At 43.2% G+C, this 24,657-nt stretch overlaps 1 protein-coding gene across 6 annotated transcripts in view; it reads left to right on the top strand.

The window, feature by feature from the left end:
- The first annotated feature begins 865 nt into the window (after positions 1–865).
- EPB41L4B (erythrocyte membrane protein band 4.1 like 4B) overlaps positions 866–24,657 on the top strand; it is a 190,292-nt gene continuing 166,500 nt past the window's right edge. The window contains exon 1 of one of the 6 annotated variants that reach the window (XM_075084411.1): positions 866–1,313. In XM_075084411.1, the coding sequence (XP_074940512.1) occupies positions 1,014–1,313 (300 nt within the window). In that variant the 5' untranslated portion in view covers positions 866–1,013. Of the gene's footprint in view, positions 1,314–1,870; positions 2,046–14,611; positions 14,635–24,657 lie in introns of those variants that run through there. The other 5 variants (XM_075084412.1, XM_075084417.1, XM_075084414.1 and 2 more) reach the window with 5 other exon arrangements.

Here is a 24,657-nt window from a genome sequence, read left to right as displayed (position 1 = left end):
CACGGGACCGCGTTCCTACGTCTGTTTCCTCAAACCACCAGACCCGGGTGATTCCAAAGCCAAACGCGGGAGCATTTCCACGCCCCGGGGAGAACGCGGTTGTGCCCAAGGGACGTGGGCAGCGGCAGGAGCGGCGGTGCGGTGCCCTCCTCCTCCCCCGGCACAGACGGGACGCGTTCCGCCGGCCGCGCCCGCCCTTGCCGGCTCTCCATCCCCCTTTCTCGTGTTTTATTTCGCCGCTAAACTTCCCACTTCTCCTCCTCTCCCCGTCCGGATGCGGCAGAGCGGGGCTGTGGAGGGGTGGCGGGGGCAGCGCTGCGAGCCCGGCGCCAAGGACGGGCCGCCCCCGGCCCCCGGGTGCGCGGCGGGTCCCGGCGGGCCACCCCCGGCGCGAAGCGAGGGTCCCGGAGGCAGCGGGCCCGGCAGGCCCGGCCGGGAGAGGCCCCGCGCCCCCTCAGGTGAGGCCGGCAGCGCCCCCGCCCCGCCGCTGCCCTCCCTCCTCCGCTCCCCTCCCCGGCCCGGAGGCGGTGGCGAGGGGCAGCCACCGCGCAGACGCCGTCCCAACGGCCGGCGCGATCGCCCCGAGCGCCGCGGAGCCAGGGCAGTTGCTGGTGGAGCGAGGCGGCGCGGGTCGCCGCCTTCCCCGCGGCGCTCCGGGGCCGCGGCGCGGGGGGGCCGGCCGGTTGTGGGCGAGCGCCCCGGCCGCCCTCACCACCACCACAGGTGGCCCGCCGCGCCGCCCGCCTCAGCAGCTCCCCCTGCCCGCCACACGGGTGCCCCCGCCTCGGCGGCAGGAGGGGGCGGCGGCGCGGCCCGCCCCGCCGAGCCGCGCCGTGGCGGGCGGCGCTGCAGAGGGCGGAGCGGGCGCCAGGGGCGGGCGGGCCGGCCGGCGGGCGGCGCGGGCCGGCTCCCGGCGGGCGGCGCTGCTGCCGCGTTGCTCTGGGAGGCGCCGTGGGGCCGGGCGCGGAGCTGCGGGCTCGGGGGTGTGAGCGGCCGGGCAGGGCGCCCCCAGGATGCTGCGGTTCCTGCGCAGGACCTTTGGCCGGCGGTCGATGCAGCGCTACGGGCGAGGAGCCGGGCGCGGAGCCGGGCGGGGTGGGCTCGGCGGCGAGGGGGACGAGCGGGACGGGGGGCTGCGGGGAGCCGCCGCCACCACCGTCAGCTCGGGAGGCTTCCCCTCCTCGCCGCACCCCGGAGGGGTGGTACACAGCGCCGGAGCCCCCGTCCACATCCCGGCGGCCGGCGGCAGTAAGCCGGTGCTGCAGTGCCGCGTCCTCCTCCTGGACGGGAGCGAAGTCAACGTGGAGCTGCCGGTGAGTAACGTGGGCTTGCCTCCCCCGCCTGCAAAACAGCACTTGCAGCTGCCCTACGGCTCTCGCCTCCTCGCATCTTGCCCCCCTTCCTGGTGACAGCACCTGCGAGCGTCGTGTCGTTTGTGTCCCCCCGCCCCGGCTGCATAACACGCGCCGTTCTCCGGGCAAGACTCCCTAGTTTCTTCCTCCCCTCCGCGGTCGTCCTCGCCGCCGTCCCCGCCCGCATGCACCTGCTGCCAGGTGCGCGGTGTACCTCCCCGCCATGACCGCCGCTCCGCGCCGCCCGCCCCCCCTCGCTTCCAGCCGGCCGAAGCCGTCTGCGTCCGTCTCCCCTTTACCCGGAGCGAGCGGGGAGGCGGGCACCTATTCTCCCCCCTGTAGCCAAAAACCAGCCCCTTGCAGCGATGTGTTCCGCGGCGCCGCTCCCGGGAGGGGCCGCCACCCACCCGTGTCTCTCCCCGGCTGCGGGGGGGAGGGGTCTGCCCGCAGACCCCACCTGGCGGCACCGCCGGCCTTGGGGGGCCCCGCGGCGTGCCCTAGAGGGGGGTGGAGCGGGGACGGGACCGGAGCCTCGCTGGCAGCGGGGCGGCCCCCAGCCCCGCAGGCAGCACCTGTGGCGCCGGTGGGGGGAGCCGGGCGGGGCGAGGCCGGCCCTCAGGCGCTGCGCCCGCCGCGGCGGGGGTCTGCGGGGGCGCCGCCTCTTTATCCCTTGTTTTCCAACGCCCCCAGGAGGTGAGCGGGGCCGGGCCTCGCTCGGGTGTGCGGCGGGGAGCGGAGCAGAGCGGAGGCGAGGGGCTGCCCGAGGCGCTGCCCCCCTCCCGGGTAAGCGCCCGCCCCCGGCAGGGAGGGAGGGACAGGGGGCTGCAGGGCCGCCGCCCCGGCTCACCCCCCGCCGCCGCGGGGCAGGCCCGGCCGGCCCTCGGGGGCGATGGGCCGGGGCCGAAGTTGTCCCCCTGCCGCCGCCGTGCTGGAGGAATGAGGAAGGGCCGGCGGCGGCGGGCCGCGGGGCCATGTGCCTGCGTGCCGCCGCCTGCGGGTCCGCCGGGCCGCTCTGGCGTCGCCAGAGCCCCTCGTGTGCCCTTTCGGCTCTGGAGGGAAGTGTCAGGGTGTACGTTACTGATTCGCAGAGTTTGGGTTCTGCCAGACATCAAGTCCCACAGCTGCTAAATACTCGACACCTGTCCTTTTTTGCTGACCGTTTTCCCCTCTTCCTTGAAAACCAAGTTTCCGATGAAGTAGTGTGGAAGTTTATCGTATTTGAAAATCATCTTTCCGTTTCAACCCAAATAATCACCAGCTGTTAAGCTTGGTCTACAAAAGCAGGTCGGGGAACTTGCTAATAATGTGTGCAACAACCTGGTAAATTGGGCACTACATTAATCTCCAGTCCTGTGAAGGAGTGTTTTTTTTCAGAGTGCCTTTTGGATCTTGTTAGGCACCTTTCACATTAATAATTATATATTGGCATTATTTCACTAAAACATGGAATTTGGCAACCCTATGGTTTCTACTTAAACTGAAGAGATGGAGTAAGACTCTTACAAGTGAATACAGAAGTATGTGAATAGAGCCACCTAGGGATACTTGCTGTGGAATTATCCGGCCTCCCTCGCCTTGCAGACTAGATCACCCATTTCCAGATGTTGGAAACGCTTATATATTTCCTCTCCTCGCATCTTATCGACTTGCTGCGGCCCTTCTAGCATCTCGGCACAAATCTTTTCTAAAGACTTGATGAATGTTATCAGCATGGTAAGGATTTACTTATAAAGGTGTATGTAGATAAGCTTAGTAAATATTTTGCTTAAGGTTATACTCCCTCTGATTTATCAGTGTGCAGCTTTTGCTGCAGAGCCTGTTTAAGACGGTCTGTGGTTTTGAAGCATTAGAAGATGAGGTAATGGCGCTCCTCTTAGTCCTTGAGTTTTAAAAGTATATGGAAGTATCTGCTTGGTCCAGTAAAGTAAAGCAGCTGTGGAGCACCCTTGCTTGAATTTGACCTCCAAAGGAAGCCCAGGCTGCCAGTGTTTTCAGACTGTGAGCTGCACACGTGGTGGTTGTAGTTCATTTGTCCAAAGACAGGGTAAGAAGTCGGTATTTTTATTTTCAGTGAAACACCTAGACAGGTGGAGGACACTGGAGCACGTGATAGCTGTCAATGTTTTGAGGGTTAAAAACTGTTCTGTTGCATTACAGATCTGCTCCTCATGCTTTTCCCCTTTCTTTCACGGAAAGTAACACCCACACTGAGAGTTAGAAAAACTGAAAGAGGCGTTGCACCATTTATAGAAGCTGATCAGTAAAGTTTCTCCAAGCTTTGCAGCTCCAGATTTTATGGGATTAGGGCCTGAAACAGAACTTGCTTCAATACTCAGAAGCTGTGGTACAGGACTGGGTAAGCTGAATGCATTGAGTAGCATTTTTTCCATTAAAAAAAAAAAAATAGCGTATGGTGGTTTCTCTCAATTTCAGCTCAAATTTTATGGGAAGGGAAGGAGTGTGGGCTTCATCACCAGTGAGCACCTTACCCATGGAGTCAAGTGTGTGGATAATTGCAGAGGACTTTACTGTGCTGCTGATTGTGTTCACAAGCACTTATTTCATGAGACACTGGCATCTGTAAAATGTGCTCTTTTTACTGCCTGCTAACATTGCATCCCAGTTGTCTTTCCAGTGGAAAAAGGAACTTGTTGATATTAGGACATGATACTCCTGTAACTACAACTTTTTAGGCTGCTATCTAAGGCTTGACTTAGAAGTAATTGAAAAGTTTAGTGGATTTTAAAGACTTGTCTGTTGTTTGCGTGGAGGAATGACAGAAAAGATGACTGAGGGAAAGCTTCAGCTATATGTGTAGAAAATGTTTCAGGGTTTTTTGTTGACTTTTTTTTTTGTTTGTTTGGTTTTTTTAATATTCAAGTAAAGCTAAAAGCCTGAAACAGCAGTTTCCAGATTAAATGTATCAGGCTCTGCCACAGTATTTTCTCAAACGTGGGGGCTGATAGCGTTGTTGGAAAAATAAATCCTACCTCAGTAGGTTGATAACTATCTCTGGAGTTAATGTTAGCATTTATGTGATAGTATCTGTATTAGAAACTGCACATCTGGTAAGCTTTTGTCTGCTCCTGATGGTAACAGAAGTAGAGATCTACCCTGATCTCCGAGTCCCTCCATAACTTCTTCTTTTCTAGGCTGTCCTGTGACCAGAGTCACCTTTCTTGTTTATCTGCATTTCCGTGCCCACTTTCTTCTGGGGCATTTGCACTTTATTCTTTTTACGTGTGTCCTTTGCCCTCGAACCACCCCATCTACTAGCCTGCCCTCCTACAGTGCTGTGTACTCTTTCACTTGTAGGTGTTCTCCAGCTTTCCTGAACTTATTTCCTACCCAGCTGTCCCTGTATGAATGTAAACATCAAATTAGTCTGAGCACTGTAGATACCCTTGGATAATGCTTTCTGTTGTCAGCTTCTTGCATGAAATTTTAAGGACTGCTTAATGATGCGGGCTTTTCTGCTTCCTCTTAAGGCAAGAATCGTGTACTTTGAAAGTATTCTTTCTAAACAGAATAATGCGCTGGATGGCTTTTTAAACCCACAAGCTCCTCAGGGCCCTTTGTTGAATGTGAGATGCTATTAAGGTTGGATCTGTTGTATAGGAGTGAGTGGCAGTTGACCAGTTCTCTTGCTGTGGGGTGATTTCCCATGGGAAGGGGGAGCAGAAATAGTGTCATTACTTCCTCTTGACCTGACACCATGTGTCTGCATGTCTGAAATCTAATTATAAGAATTGATGCAAGGGAAAAAATACTTACGTTAGAAACCATCCTTTCTTCCCTCTCACACAGGTATCAGTGCATTTCTTTTTAGCATTGGGAACCTGTTTAGTATCTTCTGTGTCGCATCTTCGCTTACATTGGAGGCTGTTATTTGTTTAGATTTTGTAACTCAGCTGTAAGTAGATGGAAGACCACTTGCTCACTGCTGTCAAAACAATCTTGCCTCTCTTTTTCTGGAAGGCTCATGACTTTAATGAAAGAAAAACTGGTTACGGATGATGCTGTGTTCTTACATAAGGAATGCAGGGAAAGAGCATTGACATTTATGCAGCGGTGATGGTGCCTGCTAGTTAATACGTAAATGGAACAGTCTATAGAGGGCTCTCAGATGAGGCCAAAAAGCCAAATTTCTGTTGACTTTAAGACATGGTTGCTGGCATTTCTGAAAACTGAGTCTCTGGTTTGTTTTTTTTTTAATTCAATGCACCTTATAAAAGCTTAAAGGGAGGATATGAAAGATGGCTATTCAGTGGGACTGTCCAGTGTAGCAGGAATTAATGTCCCTTAATGCCACTGAAAACAGTATTCTGTGATAAGTTGGTGGAGGTGAATGAACACACGCAGAGTGTTCTTGGGTTTGTTTTATCTAAGTGGGAACAAATGGTAAGCTTACTCAGCTATGGAAATCCTCATCCTGCAAAGCAGATATTGGATACCTTACATTTTCTGTGACATGAAGCCACAGCAGTCAACATGTTGTCTGTCCTAAATACTCCTTTCTAAAAATCTCCTTGCTCTGCTAAATTTCTGTGCTGCTGTGAACATTGTTACAAAGACCTGTGTGATGTATTAGAAAGTAGGTGATGTTTAATGATTAAATTAACGAACAGGTCAAATATAACTCTTCAAATCTATGATTTGTTTTCAGATGGATAGCTTTTGTATTATTTCTTTGCCTTCCTTTTGGTGTATCCGTTTTAATAATTGTTTCGGCTGCTATGGAAACACTTCAGGGTAGGGATAGTAAATGTTCTCCAATACCCTTTTCTAATCTCTAGTCTTCTGTGTGTTGTATCCTTTTCTTCTCGGAGTAACATGAACATAACAGAATCTGCTCTCTGGCCTCTATGCTTACATCAAACGTGAATGTTAAATTAACTCTTGAGTAGTTATTTTTTCTTAAAATTATTGGCTAGTGTAAATGACGTGATAAAGTTATAAATATCGGGAGAGAAGTACAACTGATTTTTTCCTTCTTAACATCACACATGATTTCCTAATGACATTTCAGGAATATTAACTCTAGAGAAATGCCCTAATATGCGTGTAGATGCTTAGATTTAAGTCAATTCTCTGGAGCCTCCTGACTGAGGAGTTACCCCCCACCCAAACAGATATATTACATCAGATGGGGAACAGGGTTTTTTTATTAATTCTTCAAAGCTTTTACCACTTACAAAATTAACAATATGCCTTCCTTATGCAGAAGTTACCTTTCAGCAATATAAAATTAGAACGCTTGCTGGAAAATGTTAAAAGCGTATTTGCAGCACTGGAAAGGCCTCTCATGTTTCTGAACTCCTGTGGGCACCAGCACCTATAATCCCCTTCATAAATTGATCAAACTCAATTTTTGAGAAGGGGTTGGGTGTTTTGCTTCTGCAGCTCATGTAATGAAAAGGCATTTCAATCTTATGGCTCTGATCAAGTAACTGTAGCTAGAACTCAATGTGTTGTCTTCTGGCAGTAGCCTTTAATTATGTTATCCATGTACTGTATACTTTGATGCATTGCTGTGTATTCTGAAGGTGTGTGAAAAGCATTCACAGTAGAATCACATACAGAATCAGGGACATAGGCAGCCCCAGAGAAACAGGAGTGAGATTCGGTATGCACATGTGACTGCAGCCGTGCTTGAGAAATGCACGGTATTAGGTTCCTGAGAGGGAAGAGGGTATTTTAGGCCCTTGATGTGCTCACCAAACATCCCCAATAAATCTACAGCAGATAAAAGACATTTTGACAGTACATAATAGAGGAGGGAGGTAACGAGCAGCATTTTGTTTTGGCATATGTTAAATAAATTTTGTTTGTGAGTTCCACTAGTTATTTATGGAAACCGATACCATTTTTCAATGCAATACAGATAGACAGGGTGAAAGGACTGCTGCAAAGCATTGACAACCAGTGAGGGGGAGAAAGCCAATGATGAGAGTAGTACACAGCAAAGACAAAACTATGAGCACCTGGTACTAATTCTTTGATGGAGAGCTTATGTGTTTGAAGAGATGGGAGAAGATAAGGTTGTTTTATGCATTCTTTTGGAAGCCTTTTTACAATGGACTAGAACACAGCTATGCTTAGGAAAGTAACCGTGTGAAATGTCAGTGTGGCTGGGCCTCTTGTTTCTTAGCACAAAAATATATTTCAGTAGGAGCTGTTTGCGCTGGGCTTAACTACAGGTTCATGAACATTGGAGAAACTCTGAAGACCATCATTTGAATGAAGATGGTCAGTAAGAAGGAGGCTTTCAGAACAGTTAGAAAATACAGAGGTTTTTTGTAAACAGTGTACGTATAATATGTTGGGTTTTTTTCCTAAAAGCCCCAAAAAAACTAATATGTTTTGTGGTTGTGTTCTAGACTAGATTGCTGGGTAGCAAACCTGTAGCTTCAGGCTCTTCGTAGTAGTCCTGAAGAGGAAAAACAATGTCTGGGCATGTAAAATGTTCCTACAAGGCAGGAAACAGGAGGAAAGACTTTGGAAGTGCAGCCCACATGGAAGAGCATGCAGAGGACTAATTTTGTTGGGATTGCAGAAGGTAGTACAGGAAGAAACAGGCTGAAATGTTGAAGAAACTAGAAATTGTATGTAAAGTGTGGGATGTATTGTCTATCCTGTTCTTTTCTGAAGCAGAGAGGGGACAGGTATCTCCACTCCTGCTTCTCTGTGTATGCTTTTCTTCCTCATGTGCTTCCTTGTGCTTCTAGTTGTAGCACCTCTGTAAATATCTTATTTTCCTGTAACTTCCTCTGAGAGACTGGCTCCATTTCATGTGTCATCTTCTCCAAGCATAGGTCCATTCTCCAATTCAGGGCTTCTGTTTATAAATTCCCAACCACTTCCACCCACCCTTCTCCTTTGCAGTCTCCTCCTGAGCAATTCTTTGTACTTCTTCTGTGTGGATATCATCTGTATTACTAGCATGATACCTACTGAGTTTTCTTTTTAATAAGGGAAGATTTCTTTTAGTTTTGTGGGTTTTTTTTTACCCCACTCTATTTTCCCAGTCTGTAAAAGCCATTTTCTTTGCCCCCCAGGAGCAGTTATGCAAGCTGTGAGACAGTTCATCATGGAGGATCTCTTCTCGGTTCCATTTTAAAGAGCGCTAGAGGTCTGCTTTCTCTTGGTTTGGGCCTCAAGCACAGTTCTCTGTCCCATCCGCTCTTACCAGTTTAGATCATTTCTGTGATTCCCTGCAGTTGTCAGAAATTCGAAACACTTCTCAGTTGTGTTCCTTTCCCACGAAAAAGCAATTTCCCAGCTGCCTCAGCACCTCACTCAGCCAGCTTGACTAGCAGAGTGCCCTCTCTCAGGGCACAAATGGTGCAGGTAAACTCCTTGTCCTGAACAGTCCCAGTTGCAGAGCAGACATTAGGGGAACATTGGCAGCGATTGGTGAAATAATTAATTCAAAGGTTAAACCTCCTCACTTCAAAAATGCATGGTTTTGTATGAGACAACAAAAATGAACCTGGAAACTCAAATAGTGTGGGAGGGAGGTTGAGAGAAGAAGGGAGGACATATACACATGGTTGAATTTGCAGAACCTTTGCAAAGTAAAATATAGGGATAAGTACTTACCCTATTTTTGCTAGAAGGATGAAGTTGACAGCTGTTAACTGTACATACAGTGTTTCTCGGTTAGTATTTTAAATTACTTGAGAAACACATGGGGTTTTTTTAGTATTTGTTTTCCAATGCAGACTATGGCAAATGTTCTTTTATTCTTTCCACATTAGAAATAAAAGGGTTGGAGAGTAATGAAGTGTTTAGAGTGACCATCTGCTCTTCATTTGACTTGCTATTTCCATTTATTTCTAGGCAGGTCTGGACCATTAGCTATATTGTGATGAGATTATTTTGAAATCTTTTTTGAAGTTCTAGATTCAGACTCCAAATATGAAGCATGAAAAATACTGAGTTAATTTTTGTTGGCTGTTTATGGTTTTGATCTGTACAGATTCAGATTATTTCCCTTCCTTGTTGTTATGGAACCAGAGGTAGTTTATCCAAACAAATACCAAATGTCGTCATATCTTTTTTTCTTTTTAGTGCACTGACACACACACTGAATTGATACTGTATTTCATGATTTTTAATACAAATGATACAGTTAATATTATAAAATAGACTGGAAATCCTAATGGAGGATCCAATTTAATGTTTGTGAAATACACAAATAACTACACAAATATGCATGGAGTATAGGTCCTTTCTTTTGAAGAACTTGGACTCGTATGAATATACTGGTGTCAAATACACAGTTAGAAAAGCATAGTGTTATAACTTCGGGATTGTGACCTGTAATTCAATTATTGTAGACAGCAACATTATTTCAAAGAATAACTTATCCAAGGATTAATTCTTTTGTGGCTATCTGAAAAGAATGCTTTTCACAGTAATTCTTCGTAGTACTAGTAATTGATTTTGCGTGTTATTTTTGTTGGTGGTTTTTATATATATTAAAAAACTAGACTTGAGAGGAATTTTGTAGCTTAGCAGTCTTGGCTGGGAAAACACCTGTTTCTTTTTCTGCCTAAATTGAGACCAAACAGGGAAACCACTTTCCATTTTTAAATTTAAAATTTCTTACTGTGTACATTTCACTATGTGAGGTCTTGAAAGTTTTTTATTAGATGATAAGCAATTTCAGTTGGCTGTGTTAAACTTTAACATTATCCTAGGCTATAAAAAAATTCTCATTTTAATATTGATGGATAGAATAAACATGCTAACTGCATCACATCTTTTTTGTTGGTGTTAAGTCCGAACAAAATTACTGAATGTCCAAATGTTAGCTGCTTTAACTGAGTAAATGAATGTTTGCCACCTTTTCTGAGAAAAGGAGCAGTTCTATTATGTTTTTCCTTCTCCCTTGTTCCCTTCCAGAATTGATCAAGGCTGTTTTCTGTCATTTAGATAAATCTCTTTCATACCTTGTTAGTGGTTCACGGAGCTGTGATATGGTATGATTTTTAAATTGAGGGCTTGCATTTATGTAAAAAGACCAAACCCAACTACTTCAGTTTTTATAAGCAGATCCGAAAACACCAGTACTCTGTACAATCATTGTGTTGCAACAAAGATCGCTATTCAGTAGAGATGCAAATCCTCAGTATGTAGGTTTTATATTCAGGCTACTTACTGAGTAGCAATTCTTCTTGAATAATGAACCTTCCATGAGTGCTTTGCTTTGAGAGATGATGAATGAGTCTGTTATCTCTTTGAATTAAGCAAATAAGTGAAGAGCGGTGGTATTCTTCAAAATGGGTCGTATCGCTAGGATAGGTGGCACCGTGGGAGTGTAAAGTCCAGTGGGCAGTGTCCACTTATCTTCTGTCATGTTGTGATCTTTGGATGCTGCTACGCAGCTATGTGACTCCAGACGTCCTGCTGTAGCTCTGTGGAGGGAAGAGCTGGGTTAACAGGGCAGCAACAGAACTTGTTCATTGTGCAAAAGACTTTTTTTTTTCCTCTCCTCCCGCTTCCTGCTATTTCACATATTGGGCTTGATTTGGTTTTTTTCTTTTGTTTCCCTGCAGTTCAGCAATGAAGAGAGGGTGGCAGGATGCTTTCTTATTTGTTACTGACAACCCCTTCTCCAAGGCGGAGCGTTCCCAGCCCTGCTCTGTGACTGTTCCTGAGCCTGTGAGCCCCATCTGCCAGGGCCACCACATTGCGAGCTGCAGCTGGGAACGCCTAGCTGCAGGGTGGCTCTGCGTGTGCTCAGTGGCGGCCTTGCACAATTAATTCTGCGCGCAGCTCTCAGCAGCGCGCTGGAGTTCTGGATTTGACTTCCAGTTAATTATAAGATGTAAATTTTGGTGGGTTTTCTTTTCAGTGGGGGGGGGCCTGCTTACTAAGACAGCAGAGATTGCTGATTCCTTCTACAGAGGCCAGTGAAGCCATTAAATGTTGACCATAGCACTTTTCCTTTTCTCATTTAAGCTGATTGCTTAAGCTGTCATCTGCCTGTATGTCTGCTCTGTCTCCCTTCACTCCCCTCCTCTCATAGAATGATATTTCATAGTTGGGTTTTCTCTGTTGGGTGAACTGTTGCAACGCTTGTAAAATAGGGAATCAAACCCGTGTTTTTAGGTGTGAAAATGGAGGAGCCTTTGGGGCATCTAACATTTGCCGCAGTACTCAAATTGTTTGTTGCGAGCAGTAGGCACTCAGAGGGGGAAATTTTTTTTAATTGGTGTATTTTGGTAGTTCATGCAGGGCGCTTAATATTTTAGACAGTCAATCTATGAGGAAATAATCTGTACAACAAATATTTTTAGAGTATTCTTAAATGTGGAATTGGAAATAAGCTGGGGTTACTCACTGCCTTCAGTTGCTTTTCTTAAATTCTCTGAGCCATCCCATATTTTGTTGGTATTGCTTACAATTGCTATTTTCCTGTGTAGCATGCTGATGCACGATTTGCATTATAAATTTATCCGATAGTGAAACCTTGCTGATGCATCATTTCTGGCTTTAAAAAATGTTTACAAAGTATAGGGAAAATAAGGAAAGAGTTTGAGCATTTGTCTGGATATTAGCAAAAAACAGACTGAAGTTGATGACTGTTTCTTGAAGGGGAGTAGCAATAGAAAAGTTCAGCGCTGTGAAACAAAAACAAGTGGTTTTTGTTTGCTGCTATTGAAATTTGCCAGCAGATATTCTAATTTTCGGTTTGTGTGCTTGGATTGTGATGTATTTTTCACATTAAACACTCAGGATATTTTGGTTTATAATTTCATCATAAAGTCTATTTTTAAAAAAGAGTTCAACTGTTTTGGTAGCATTTTGCTTTAAGAATATGGTTATGACCAGGAAAGGGGAACTTGATTTCTTCCCCCGATATGTTACGTTATTAGATACTGATAGAAATATTTCTTCAAGAAGAATTTCATCTTACTTTGAGAGGGAGAAACAGATCATCTGATAACATTTCCACCGTGATCATAATCTGGAAGTATGTCAGAGAAAGCAAAAAGATGTGGTCTTTCATAAATAGAAAATACTGTTAATCAAAAGTTTGTTTCAGAAAGCAGATTTTTTTTCACTGTTACAACTGTCAGTTTCTCAGCATTTGTGTAATGCCAGGAGTGGAGAACTTTCCCAGCTGTTTCTGTAAGCTGAGTGGTGGAAGCTTTCTAGGAAGAGAAAAGAGTCTGAAGCTCTGTGGCTTCACTGTGACTTTCAGTAGCTGTCTGAAAGTGGGCAAGCTGAAGTGCAAGTCCTAACTTGAAGGATAGCCCTCAAAATGAACTTTGTTTCTTTTGCTTTCAGGATTGCTAAAGCATCTTACTGTTTACTGAAATCAAAAGTTATTTCTTAATTTAAGGCAGATAGAGCCTTTAAGTAATACCAAAATCTTCAGCAAGGTGTTAAGAAGAGCTGTTTTTTTTGCAAGCTGTAGGGCAAAGGAATGGTTAGGTTGCAAGGAAGATAGGGCAACGTGCAATGAAGAGGAATTTGTATTCTTTGAATATGTACTAACCTCATTAACAGGATAAGTTTCTCAAGACGAGGGCAGCACTAAATGACTTGTGGGAGATACCAAATATAGATCCCATGAAAAGTCCCAGGCCCAGGGAACTTTCTGTACAGAGAGCAGCTCTCCCAACGGTGCTGCCTGCTTTCCTGCAGCAGTGTCGGGTCAGACTCCGAGTCCCGGTATCTATCTGGGAAGAAGGCTTCTCTTGCACTTTTGTGAGCCTTAGAAAACGGCAAACTTCTATGTACTAGTTTGCAAAATGGTGCAATAGGCTGTCTGCACTGCAGAGCTGTTACAGGTGGGACGGAGAACGAAATTCGTCTTTTGTGTCTGTGGTCTTGTACATAAAGTGAAAACACTCATTGGAAACAAACAGCCAGTCAGTTGACTGACCCTGTGAAATCCAACAGCAGTTTGTGGTGCTGAAAAAGTGTCCCTGAAGGCAAAATAATAATTTAGTGCAGTTCCAGAGGGACAAATGTGGCTGCTTTGTCTACTTCCAAGACTCGCCTGCTTTGCTTGAAAAATATGTTCTGTGAAAATCCAAGCTTGAGTAACCTCTGCATCTGCACAGATGGTAGTGGAAGCTCTTCGAGAGATGAACCAGGGAGTGGGAGACTGAGTGCAGGGCTGATGAGGACACGTGTGCTCTGGAGTATGGTTCTGTTTCTGTCCTGTATGCGAACATGACCTGCAGAGCTAATAAACTGGTAGTGGTTTTATAGATAGAGGATAGGTTATAAATGCAGCAACAGGCACCGTAGTTAGTGCTAGGAGGCAAGCGTGCGGCTTTGGTTTCAGAGCTAAATGAATTTATTATGTTATTCCAAGTGACTTTTGTATCTCAAAAGGCCTTGTGAGACTACTGGTTCCAGGTGGCAGTGAGGAATGGAACTGATGTTTGCGGTAGCTAGGAGTCCTAACACACATTTTTGTACTTCTGTGCTTGAGTAGGTAGGTAGGGAGACAGTTTTCTTGTGGCCTGACTGAATGAATACAAACTTATACATACTAACAGGACTTCTTGTTTTTACAAGCAATCGTGTTTCAAAGGGAATTGTTAGAATGAAGGATTGGCAGGAAATCATTAATATGATTATTGTTACCTCTTTGTATCTTTTGGGGTTTTTTGTGTGTGGTTGTTTTTTTGTTTTGGTTTTTTTCCCCCCCTCTCTTTGAAGCCGTGGCAGTTTCATCGCCACTTCCAATAGAGCTACCGCATTTGCTAACTAAGAAAATTTGCTTTGGAAGTGGCTCGCAGAGGTTCCAGCTGTCTCTGTTCCCATTTATTCCTTCTTTTAACATCATCTGATAAGGCTGTTATGATGATGTTAAATGGAAGTCAACTGGCTGTTCTCCATAGATATCATTTGGACTATGACTCTTTAAGTTGTATTGGAGAGTTAGTAATATGGATGGATTGCAAATGAATAGGTTCCGAACTGTAGATTTGTTTCAGGCCAGAAAGGATCATTGTGAACACTTAATCTGTTCTCCTTCCCTGACCAGTCTTCAGAACTTCCAAGAACATGTTTTAAGCCTATTACTTTTTAGCATCAGCTCTCTTCTTGGATGTCACTGGTTTGTCTGCCTTTAAGAGTCTTTAATGAGAAGCAGTTCCTTACTGTGGTTGTACATCAACTCTTCAGAATAATAACGGGTCTTTTATTGTGTCTGATACTTTTATGGTCCCTGTTATCCCCTGTCTTGGTACCTGAGCACGCATGCGATGAAAAGTCCTGGGACTACGGGGAAAATATTCTTCACATGAAGGTATGTGAAATTCACACACAAGCCACCTCTTAGTCTTATCTTTGATTGTCTAAACAGATAAAGCCAAAACTTATTTCCAGATGCTTTGCAGACTCCAAATTATTTTTTGTAGCTTTTTTCTGACTTTGTGCATCATGTGCAGACATTTGAGCTGTGGGCACAGCAATGTTTTTATAACAGTTTGCTGAACGTTATATGAAATGGCATTGCTCCTTACTTAATCTTCCCTTGTTATGCATTCAAGGCTCAAGTTTACTTTCTTGGCTATAGCTTTACACTGAGAGCTCACAGTCTGTTGTTTTTCTGTTGTTACGCCAGAGTTCTTACAATGCTGCTGAAATGCAGGGCGCTGTCTTTGACCTAGTGAGTGTGAGTGAAACTTTTTCCTCTGTGTGTAACCTGTGGTTTCACTGAATTTAGCAAGAGTGGGTTGATGCAGCTCTGCATCCCCAAGAGATGCAAGCCAGTGTGTACTACCAACAAGGCCCATCATGTCCTGCTACGGTGCCGGTTTTGTGAAGTTCAGTGTGAGTGATATTAGTTCCCTCCAAAGGGAAAACTGTCCAGTGGTTGACTGTGAACAAAACACTTCAGGATTGCACTGACAGTGCTTCTGGCTGGCTGCTTTCCTCCTTTCCCTTCCAAATGAATTTTTTTAAAATCTGCCTGTTGTGGACTACACACATCTATTTTAGGAAAGCTTATGCTTGCCTTTGTTGGACTGCCTCATAGGCTGTGTTTTGAGAGTACAGGTGTTTCATGGTCAGTACGAGTTCAAAGAGTTCTTGGCTTCTCATTCCCATCCTGGTGCCACAGGCAGATACCTGTGCTTTCAGCTGTTTGTGAGGCTGTGCTGAAAGCCAGGTCAGGGATGTTTCACTTTAAAAAATGGTTTTGCGACATTGCATGTCAGATTTGTTAAAGGTATGGCAAAAGTAAGGGGCCAAGCTGTAGAGGAAAACCTGACAGAGGGCACAGGAGCTATTTAAGGCAAAAGTGCTGTAAAAGCCCGTGTTGTTGAGTTGGGCGTTGAGGGTATAAATAATCACTTTAGGAATGGTTTGATTTATGTACTTAGTGCTCTCTTAGCTCAATCGTGTGAGTGGTCTTCGTCTGCCCCACTAAAGACAGCCAGATTGGTATGAACTGGACAGGAAATGCGTAGTTGCTACAGCAGTGTTGTTCAGTGATAGAAATCGTGGCAAGTAGCTCAAGCTAGATCTGCAAGAGCTCATCTGTGCCAAAGTGAGATATCTTGCAGGAACACACTAGATCTAAGGTTCCTTATTGCTGCTCTCAAATAAATGTATAGTCTTATGGAGGAAGAAGTTAGACTTGTTTTATGAGACTTAATTTTCTTGAAAACATGATAAGTAGTATAAATTATGCTGCTGTTACTTAATTTATTGCTGGCTGGATCTGGCCGTCTCTAGTTTTTATTTTCGGAATCTAATAGGGAGCTAGAATTGATAAGAGTAACAAAGCTGATAATGAAATTAGAAAGATTCTTGGAATTTTAGAGGTGGTCACCTTTTTTTAGCTTCCATCTGTGGAGCTTTAAATAGAACCTGGGCCAAAAAGATCTGATGGTCATTCCTTGGTACAGATATCCTGTGGTGGAGTGCTTCTACACTCCTTATCCCTTTGAGGCTGGCTCCAGGTGAGGTGAAAGATGACTGTGCTGTTGAGGGAAAATGCCATTCCACTGAGCATGGCCTGGGTTCCTAACTTGTCAGGGATCCATAAAATTCAAGTGGTCTCAGTTTAATTTTATATCTTTATTTGTAGGTGTTCCAGAAATTAGTCTTGCTGCTAGTGCAAATTCAGTAAATTTTGATTGTGAGTAAAATGAAAGGATAAAAATTTTTGATTGAAATTTCTAATTCCTCAATTATTTTTAGTGTAGTCTCTCACTTGGAAACTAAACTGTGGATGAGTTTGACTACATGTTGTGTTTTCCAAATTAACCTTACAAGGTTTAACAATTAAATTATCACACTTATGGAAAGAAACTGTGTTTAAGAACATTCTCTAAACCAAGACTTTTTAAAGAAGCAGGTGGAAGATTCTTTGTCTTGAAAGCACAAATGGACAGTTCTGAATCATGCTAGAAAAGTGCCAGTGGAAAATATGCCTTTAGCTCCAAATCAACAAATTACATTAGAAAAAATTAGAATTACACTATTTAAACTATTTTAAACATTTGAATAAACATACTTTTTTGCTTGTTTGCTTTTAGGGGAAAACCAGGGAAACAGTTTTGCTTCAGAATTTTCTTCCTTATGACCAACTAGATGTGTTCCTCTGGCTTGTGAAATAAATCCAGTTTTCAAAGTGCTTGAGAAAACGGAGTTACAAGTACAGTCAGGGGCATCGTGCTGCAACTGCATGGTGAGAAAGATCAACTTGAGTTCCTCATCTGGGAAGCTGAAGGGTGAATACAGGCTGACCAGAGAGCTGAGAGGTGCTGCTTTTAGTGTTCATAGGTGAAGGTTTCCAATTTAAAATTTGATTAATTCTTAAATAATTATTTATTTATTTTAGACTGCAGGCATTTGCTGCTCCTCTTGTGATGCTCCCAAAGCATCTTTTGGTGGTGTTTTACTGTCTGGCTAGTAAGGTGACAGTGTCTGTAATCCCCTTCTGGACAGAAAGACTTGAGGCTTTAATAAACTGTTGCAGAAATATTACTGGAGATGTTATTACTGCCTAAGATGTTATTGCCTTCAGCTGTCTTGCTCTGTGACTAAACTGGCAGAAGAATGTGTGTGCGCCTGTGACTTAGCCTGTCTGTTGAATAACCAGGTACGAGTTTAAACCACGAGATACTGCACTGCAGCAGATGAGATAAAAGTATATGTTTTGTGTTGTGGAGGAAACGGTGATCTCTAGTGGAGTCGTGGGACACGTGCTTTTTAGAGAGTACGGAGCTATTCAGCAGCTGCAGCAAGAATGCCAATTGGGGCTCCCTCTTAATAAGGAAGAGTCTACTCTTCTAGCATGCTTCACCAGCAGAGTCACCAAATCCTTCGCTCTTGTGTTACCATGAGCTCGTTGGTTTAGGTTAGCAGCTTTATGCCTGTAGTGTGACAGATATCATGGGAGTTGAGCTCTGCGTTCCCTGAGGAGCTGGGGGCAGTGGCCGCTTGCTCTGTTAGGCTTCTTGGTATGACTCTGGACTGTTCTTTCTGCATCCACAGTATTCCTCTGTAGGGATTTTTGTCTGGGAAGCCCCTGGAAACTACTACAAATGTACTTCAGGAGCAAATTTTGAGTTTTATACTACACAAAATGGGATCTGAAACACCGTCTGCAAGAGAAATGGGCTCGTCATTGGACAGATAAACTACAAGAACGTATGACACAGTCTGTAGATTCAAAGCCTCTTGACTAGCATGTGATTGAGGAAATTAGTTTAGCTGTGGTGCCTTTTTATCTGGACTTTGCTCTAGAAGCAGAATTTCACCTTACACAAATACTGGAAGTTGACTAAAGGTATTGCAGTGTTACAGTACAAAGTTCCTTTTGCTTTGACATTCTTTGTTGGATTGAAGAGACTGTCTTGTGATAACCTTGTAGGGTGGAAAAGATGAGCTTTCCTTGTAGAACACCCAATAAGCCTAAATTAAAAACTTACAGCTTTTTACATGAAGCTGGCGATGAAGAATTTGGTTAACAATAGTGCCAAAGCACAGATGAAGCTGATAATTTACTAAAATATGATTCTGTCTGTACTACAACTAGTTTAGGCAGGTCATAAGTATTCTAAGTATGTATTAGTGACTTGTTACACACTTGTAATCACAGAAAACCAAACATTTGTAATGAGCTTTTCAAATTGGATAAAATTTGGTTTGATGTTCCCCTAGCCCCGAGTGCTTTAGGTTAACGGGGTGGAGGGGTGGGCTTGGGGAAGCAATTCCAAACTAACCAAGTTAAGCCCTCTGATTGCTTTGAGACTTTTGCTAACATTTCTGCTGATTCAGGGAGGGGAACAAAGTCCCCATTCGAATTCATATAAGTTTGGCTTGTCTAAACACACAAATTAGTCATTTATTCTGTCAGTGTAAAATAAATCAACATAGGCAAAGTTTAAATGTAATACCTGTTTGTTGTGCATCATCTAAAATGCTTTAATATAGTTCGTTTACAACTTTACCCGTCTCCATGAAGTAGGTGTGTGCTTGTAAACTGTCAGACTTCTGTCCAATTTGTTTCACTCTGCTTGTTTCAGAGTGTGCAGTTCTGATAAACTAGTAGCACGAGAGCTGTCTGCAGTTGTGATAGAGATGACAAATCAGTCCATTGTGCTATTTGTGTTTTTATAACTTTGTTTATATATGTGTGTATATGTATATAAGCTAGTATATGGTTTGTAATAATCACATGTTAAGGCTAGGGAACTGACTTAATTGAACCTCAATGTGCTACTTTTTGGTAGAGCTTCATTGGCCCTAAGGTTGCCAAAATCCTGTAGTTCCTCACTTTCCTCTAGAAAGAAAAGGAAAGCTTTCTCTCCTTATTGCCGACTGCTTTTAAGCTTCTGCATCTAAATATGACACTCTGTTGACTTCAGTTGGGCGTGCTAGGCCCCAAGTGTAGAAGCTTTGTAGTACTTCCTGCTTTGGGTAACTACAGAGTATAAAATGGTAAAGTTAGTGTTGCTTCCAGTATTTTAATTTACATCTTTTCATGCTTTTCTAAGGATAGTCTTGGTCTGAAAATTGCCATTCCTGTAGTGCTGTGGAGTTGAATGTTGTTAACTGAATCTTACGTTAAGGAATCTGAGGAGAGGAAGAACAACCTCCTCTTTTCCTTTCTTCTACTCCTCCTCTCCTTCTGTCTCTAAGCTGATCATCCTTCAAATTCAACCTGATATCCTGTTCAAGCTAGACCTTTTTCTTCTGTTTTTGATACTTTTAGTATGAAGTTGTCACAGTAAATTATGACCAAGTTTTCAGCTATCATCGGAGTCTTAAATTTGCTATCAGCATGACATGTGTAACCTGAATTGTTAGTGGCTTTGTGTGTGGGTAACAGATTGAACAAAACTTGAATAATATGCCCAAAAGAAGGAATGCAGGTCATGTCCTTTCTCGAAGATACCTTTTAAATAGAGCTGCTTTTCAGGCTGGTCCACCAATTTTTAGGTTTGTTTTTTTTTTTCATTGATAAGGATGGGGAAGGGGTATCACCGCTTTTTATTTTTCTTAGTGTCACTTCTAGTTTGTATGGTTTTCTGCATGTTCCTGAGCAGTATTTAAGAGACATCTATGTTCTACTCTTTTGATATGTAAACCTCTAAGAACCTGCCAGTGGTCACTGCAGCCTTCTCCAAATTTCATGCTGCTGACACAGAAGACAGCTATTTTACTCTGTGATAATCCTTTCCATCAGATTCAACTGCATTGGCCAATATATGCAAGACTCTGCATTAATGTGACTGGTGCTGTAGCTGGATTTTTATTTTATTATGGCTCTAACGGAGCTAACCCGTCTTCCCCAGGAATTGTCCTTCTTGCACCAGTTCTGTGTGCTTTGTGTTACGTTTTCTGAATTTGAAACACACTCTGTTCTGGTATGCCGAGTTCATAGCATCTCGTTTTCCAGCCTAGTGGACAGAACATGTACTTGCAGGAGGACTGTAGGGGATGAGTCAGTCAAATGGTAGTTAGTTACCTTCTGCCATCTCCAGAAGCATACTCTTTTCTCTTGATGTTTGTGTTGACTTCATCTTTTGTTAAAAATGTTTCAAGGCTAGGTCTTGTATTTTTTATGACATGAAGCGTGTTTTTGATACTTGATGGGGTTGCGTGGAAGAAGTGTTTACCACTCATGTCTTAACTTTATCTGGGATCTTGTTTTTGAGGAATCTGGCTTGTTCAAAAACCAAACCTGTGGAGGAAATTTTGTTCCTGTGGAGGGTATAACTTATGACTGTCATCTATAAAGTGTCTTTTAAGAACAAAGGCAGGAGAATGATGGTGCCAGCCTGAGACTGCTAATGTAATTTTAGACAATACTTTAGGTGAAGCAGGACTGTTGTATTTGTTTTGATTAGATGAGGAGAAATGTTGTAAACTGGCTTCTGTGGAGACTTGACAAATAAGGTATTACTCAGACAGTCAAGTAGTAGACACCTTTGTGATGCTTTGAAGTTTGGCAGAGTTTGTTTAACCTGGGAGGAAAGATCTGACAAGTTGTTCTGCTTAGGCCTTCTAGTGAATAAGACCATATCTTGAAGCTCAGTAAAAAAAATAACAGTCAAAAGGTGGGTTAAACTGTTTTTTTAGAACCTTAGTGATATCTGGATTTAGTTAAATGGAATGTTAAGCATTAACACATGAAAAGATTCATGGCAAAATACCAAAGTTAGAAAGTGAATGGTTTATAGCAATCTATTTTGAGTGCCTTTTTCTAAACAAAGATGAACTCTTATATTTTTGTATTAAAGGCAGAGGTTGCATTAACTGTACTGGAAGTCTGTGTAATTTATCATAATTTGTTTGTAACAGTAAGAAAGAATGTTACCAACCATGCAACTCTGCATAGTCATTCTTCTTTTTGACACATTGAATTTGCATACTCACGCACCAGTCTTGACAAAAAATAACGTGTCTTCAATTTGCTGCATGCTTTTACGGAAAAAAAAAGATCAGCTGAGATTGTCAAGTGTGTGTTTTTCCACACCCTTGAGAGTTAGACAGTGTTTGCTAACTTGCATAGAAATAGGTGCAAAAGTGAGATGATGTGAGTTGGGAAAGGTTTTTTTATTAAATACATAAACACTTGGTAAATTTGAATAAAATCTACTGCATTCCTCAGTGATCTTACGCTCATAGAATGCAGTAACTTGGTGTTTTTACTCTAATAATGCTAAAGCGCACCTGTTGTTCCAATAAAACTTCATTATGTATTCTTTGTGACTGTCTAATGATCTGTGTTTTAAGTTACTATGACTCATTTGGGGATGGGCTGTGATGACAAACCAAACTCATGACACTTAACGATTTTTGGTTTTTTACATTCCCTTCCTTGAAGCTGTTGTGCTCTTCACATGAATTTTTAATGACTGTTTCCTGACTTCCTATCTTAATTTTATGTTGATGCATCCTGTACTTGCTTTGGGCAAAGGAAGCTCCAAGCACAGCTCTGGGACCTAAAGATCTATAGAGTGATAAAAACTTAAATCGGTAGATAAATAAACTGGCACCAGTATTTAGCACAGCATTGGGAAAACTGTCTTTGATGTAAAAGCAAACCTGAACTTGGGAAGATAATTGATGAGTTTGTTTAGAAAAAGAAAAAAAAATTGCCTTTGTTCTTCCACTGTCCAGGATGTACTTGTTTAGTTTGAGGGAAGAAGTGGAGGAAGTAAGAAAATGTTTGTGGTCAAAGTCAGACTTGCATTCCTGAAAGAAAGATTCTTTGGTAGGGGAAAACTTGACTGCTGTCATTAGGATAATCATCTGCTGTGTTCAAGTAGTAGTAAAATAATTTCTGGCTGCCTTTATTACAGAGATTCTGTTATAGACAGCCAGATAATCTTTTCTTTATATAAGTTAGGCTGAACTGTTGTGCTTGCATTTTCTGGTGTTGGAGTTGGGGTGGTTTTTTTTTTCCTTAATTTTAGGCTAATGGTTTTTAAAATCAGGGTTGACATAAAGGTGTCTGGAAACTAGTGAGAGTACAGCCTCTGTTGTGGAAGGTGTGGTGTAAAGGTTGGGAACCTTGTGTTAATTTAAAATGTCACATGAATAAAAGAGCAGTGAAAGTGAGAGGAAGGGCAAAGGCAAGAAGAATGTGACTTTGGTGGCTGGCTGCAGCACATGCGTACCTTTTAATGGCTCCAGATCACAAGCTCACTTTGTTGATAGTCATCACCTCAGTGCACTTCTGCCAGTGTCATAGAATGAAGCAGGACTCGTGCTTCCTGACTAATCACACTGGATGTTACGCTTTGCTAATAAATGCATGCAAGGGACATCTGTAACATATTCCTTCCATGATTCTCCTTCCTCCCCCCTCCCTCCTGCAGTAATTGTGATGTCTAGTTATAAAGGTTTTCACAAGCACTTTGTAAAATTTGAAAGTCCAGCAAAGATAAAGTACATATTATGATGTTATTTCATTGAGAAACTGGGATGACTGTACCAGCTTTCTTCTGAAATGAAGAATTCTGGCAGCCCAAAATGAGTAAGAAGGAAAGTACTTAGTAGGGTGCGATATCTGAGTAAGATCATTACTTTAACAAAAACAGTTATAGAGTGATTTGGAAAAGTAGACACAGCTTATACAGGAAACACCAGTTATTAAATGCTGTTATTTATATTGTCCATTTAGCATGAGTGCCAATTTTCAGGTAAAGTCAGTTGATGGGAACAGATTCAGGTCAATAGAGTTGGTTTTGTTCCTGATGTTCAAGAGATTATGTTCTTTTAGTTCATGTTGTTAGAAGCTTTTTGCCAGGAAGGTGCATCAAAGATGAAACAAATCAACAGTATGAACTCTATTTGATAGCTAAAACATCCCTCTTGGCTGCAATATTTATGTATTAAAGTTGAATGCTTGTCTACTTTGCGCAGGTCTTCCAAAGTAATTAAAATGTATATATTGATATATAGTAATTGAAACATTGTCAATTTAAAATGATCCACTAAACCTAAAAATGCCACCCTTGAGGAAGCCATGTGTATTTGTGGTTGCTGGAGCAATTTGTCATTTGAATTGAGAATGAAGCCCTATTGAAAGCAAATGAACTAGGAAAGAACGGTATTGTAAATGGGCCTTAGAAATCAGTATAAGGCCAGTGTTCGTTCATACTGAAAATGTAAGATAGTTGCTTGTGACACCGGAAGGATGTTGAACTGTTGCATGATGATTGTATTTTCCTAAAGGGTGTGAGTTAAGGAGGTGGGAGGCAGGGAGGGAAAAACACCCGTAAGGAAAAGTTGTGGTATGTCCCCTTAATTAAGGGATCTGAGCAAGTTGATCTGGTGGCATACTATCAGCCTTGATACTAAATGTGAGTGGTCTTAGGACGGCTATTTAAATAGGGGTTTGTGGTGAAAGTATGTCATTGCTAATGTCAGTGAATTGTAGTAGTTTGTATTTGGGTATTTTTACCCGCACGGATCCATGTTTGGTTTTTTTTTATGACTCACTTTGGGCATACAGAGATTGTGTTCTTTTTGTCAAGTAGCGTTACGTATATAGCCTATATGCTTTTGCATTCCCCTCCTTGAAACCATGTTTCAGGTCCTATTTCCTACTAGTTCTTGGTCCCAGAGAGCCATTTGACTCCACAGCACTGTACGTGGAAGTTGGGAAGGCGCAGCTAAAATTTCTGGACAGAGCCAGAGTAAGATGAGTATTTGAGTTTACTGCAGTACCAACAAGCTGGGACTTGCTTTTTCCAGTGCTCCACCCTTGTCAGGAGGCAAACAGGCAGTGCAAACAGTAATATCTCAATAGGCCTTTCACCTGCCCAGAGCAAACAACGGATCTGGTATACTATCTTGGCAGATGATATGCAGCCAACCATGATGAATTTCTCTTCCACAGTTCAGATCCGGTGTAGATCTGATTCTCTGTACAGCAAATATCATGCTTTGCACTCTGAAGCAGGTGTCAAGCTTCAGACTGCCTTCGTTGAATCAGTCTTTGCTATGCCTACTTCTTTCTAAGCATGGTTTTGAGGGGGGGTGGAGAAAGTAGGGAGTCAGTGCAAGTGTAGCAGTCAACAGCATTTAGATGCCCCTCAGATTCACTGTCTTCCATTTTGGAAACTGGTTTGTTAAGAGAGTAGACCAAGACAGGTTGACTATGCAATGGAAACCTCTTGCAAAATTGCATTACTGATAAAAGTAGGTGGTTTTCCCCTGAGCTGTTCCTTTACCTTTCACTATTTAAAAATTTCTGGGAGGGATGTTCTAGGCTAGCTCCAGTGCCTGTGTCTTCAGCAATTTTTATCTTGCCAATATTGCAACCTATATAGTAAGCCATTTCTGAGCCCTGTTAATG

Source organism: Phalacrocorax aristotelis, chromosome 2 (assembly GCF_949628215.1).
Source record: "Phalacrocorax aristotelis chromosome 2, bGulAri2.1, whole genome shotgun sequence".
Lineage (NCBI taxonomy): Eukaryota > Metazoa > Chordata > Aves > Suliformes > Phalacrocoracidae > Phalacrocorax > Phalacrocorax aristotelis.
The sequence above is the reverse complement of the archived record's forward strand: the minus strand, read 5'-3'. Positions and strand labels throughout refer to the sequence as shown.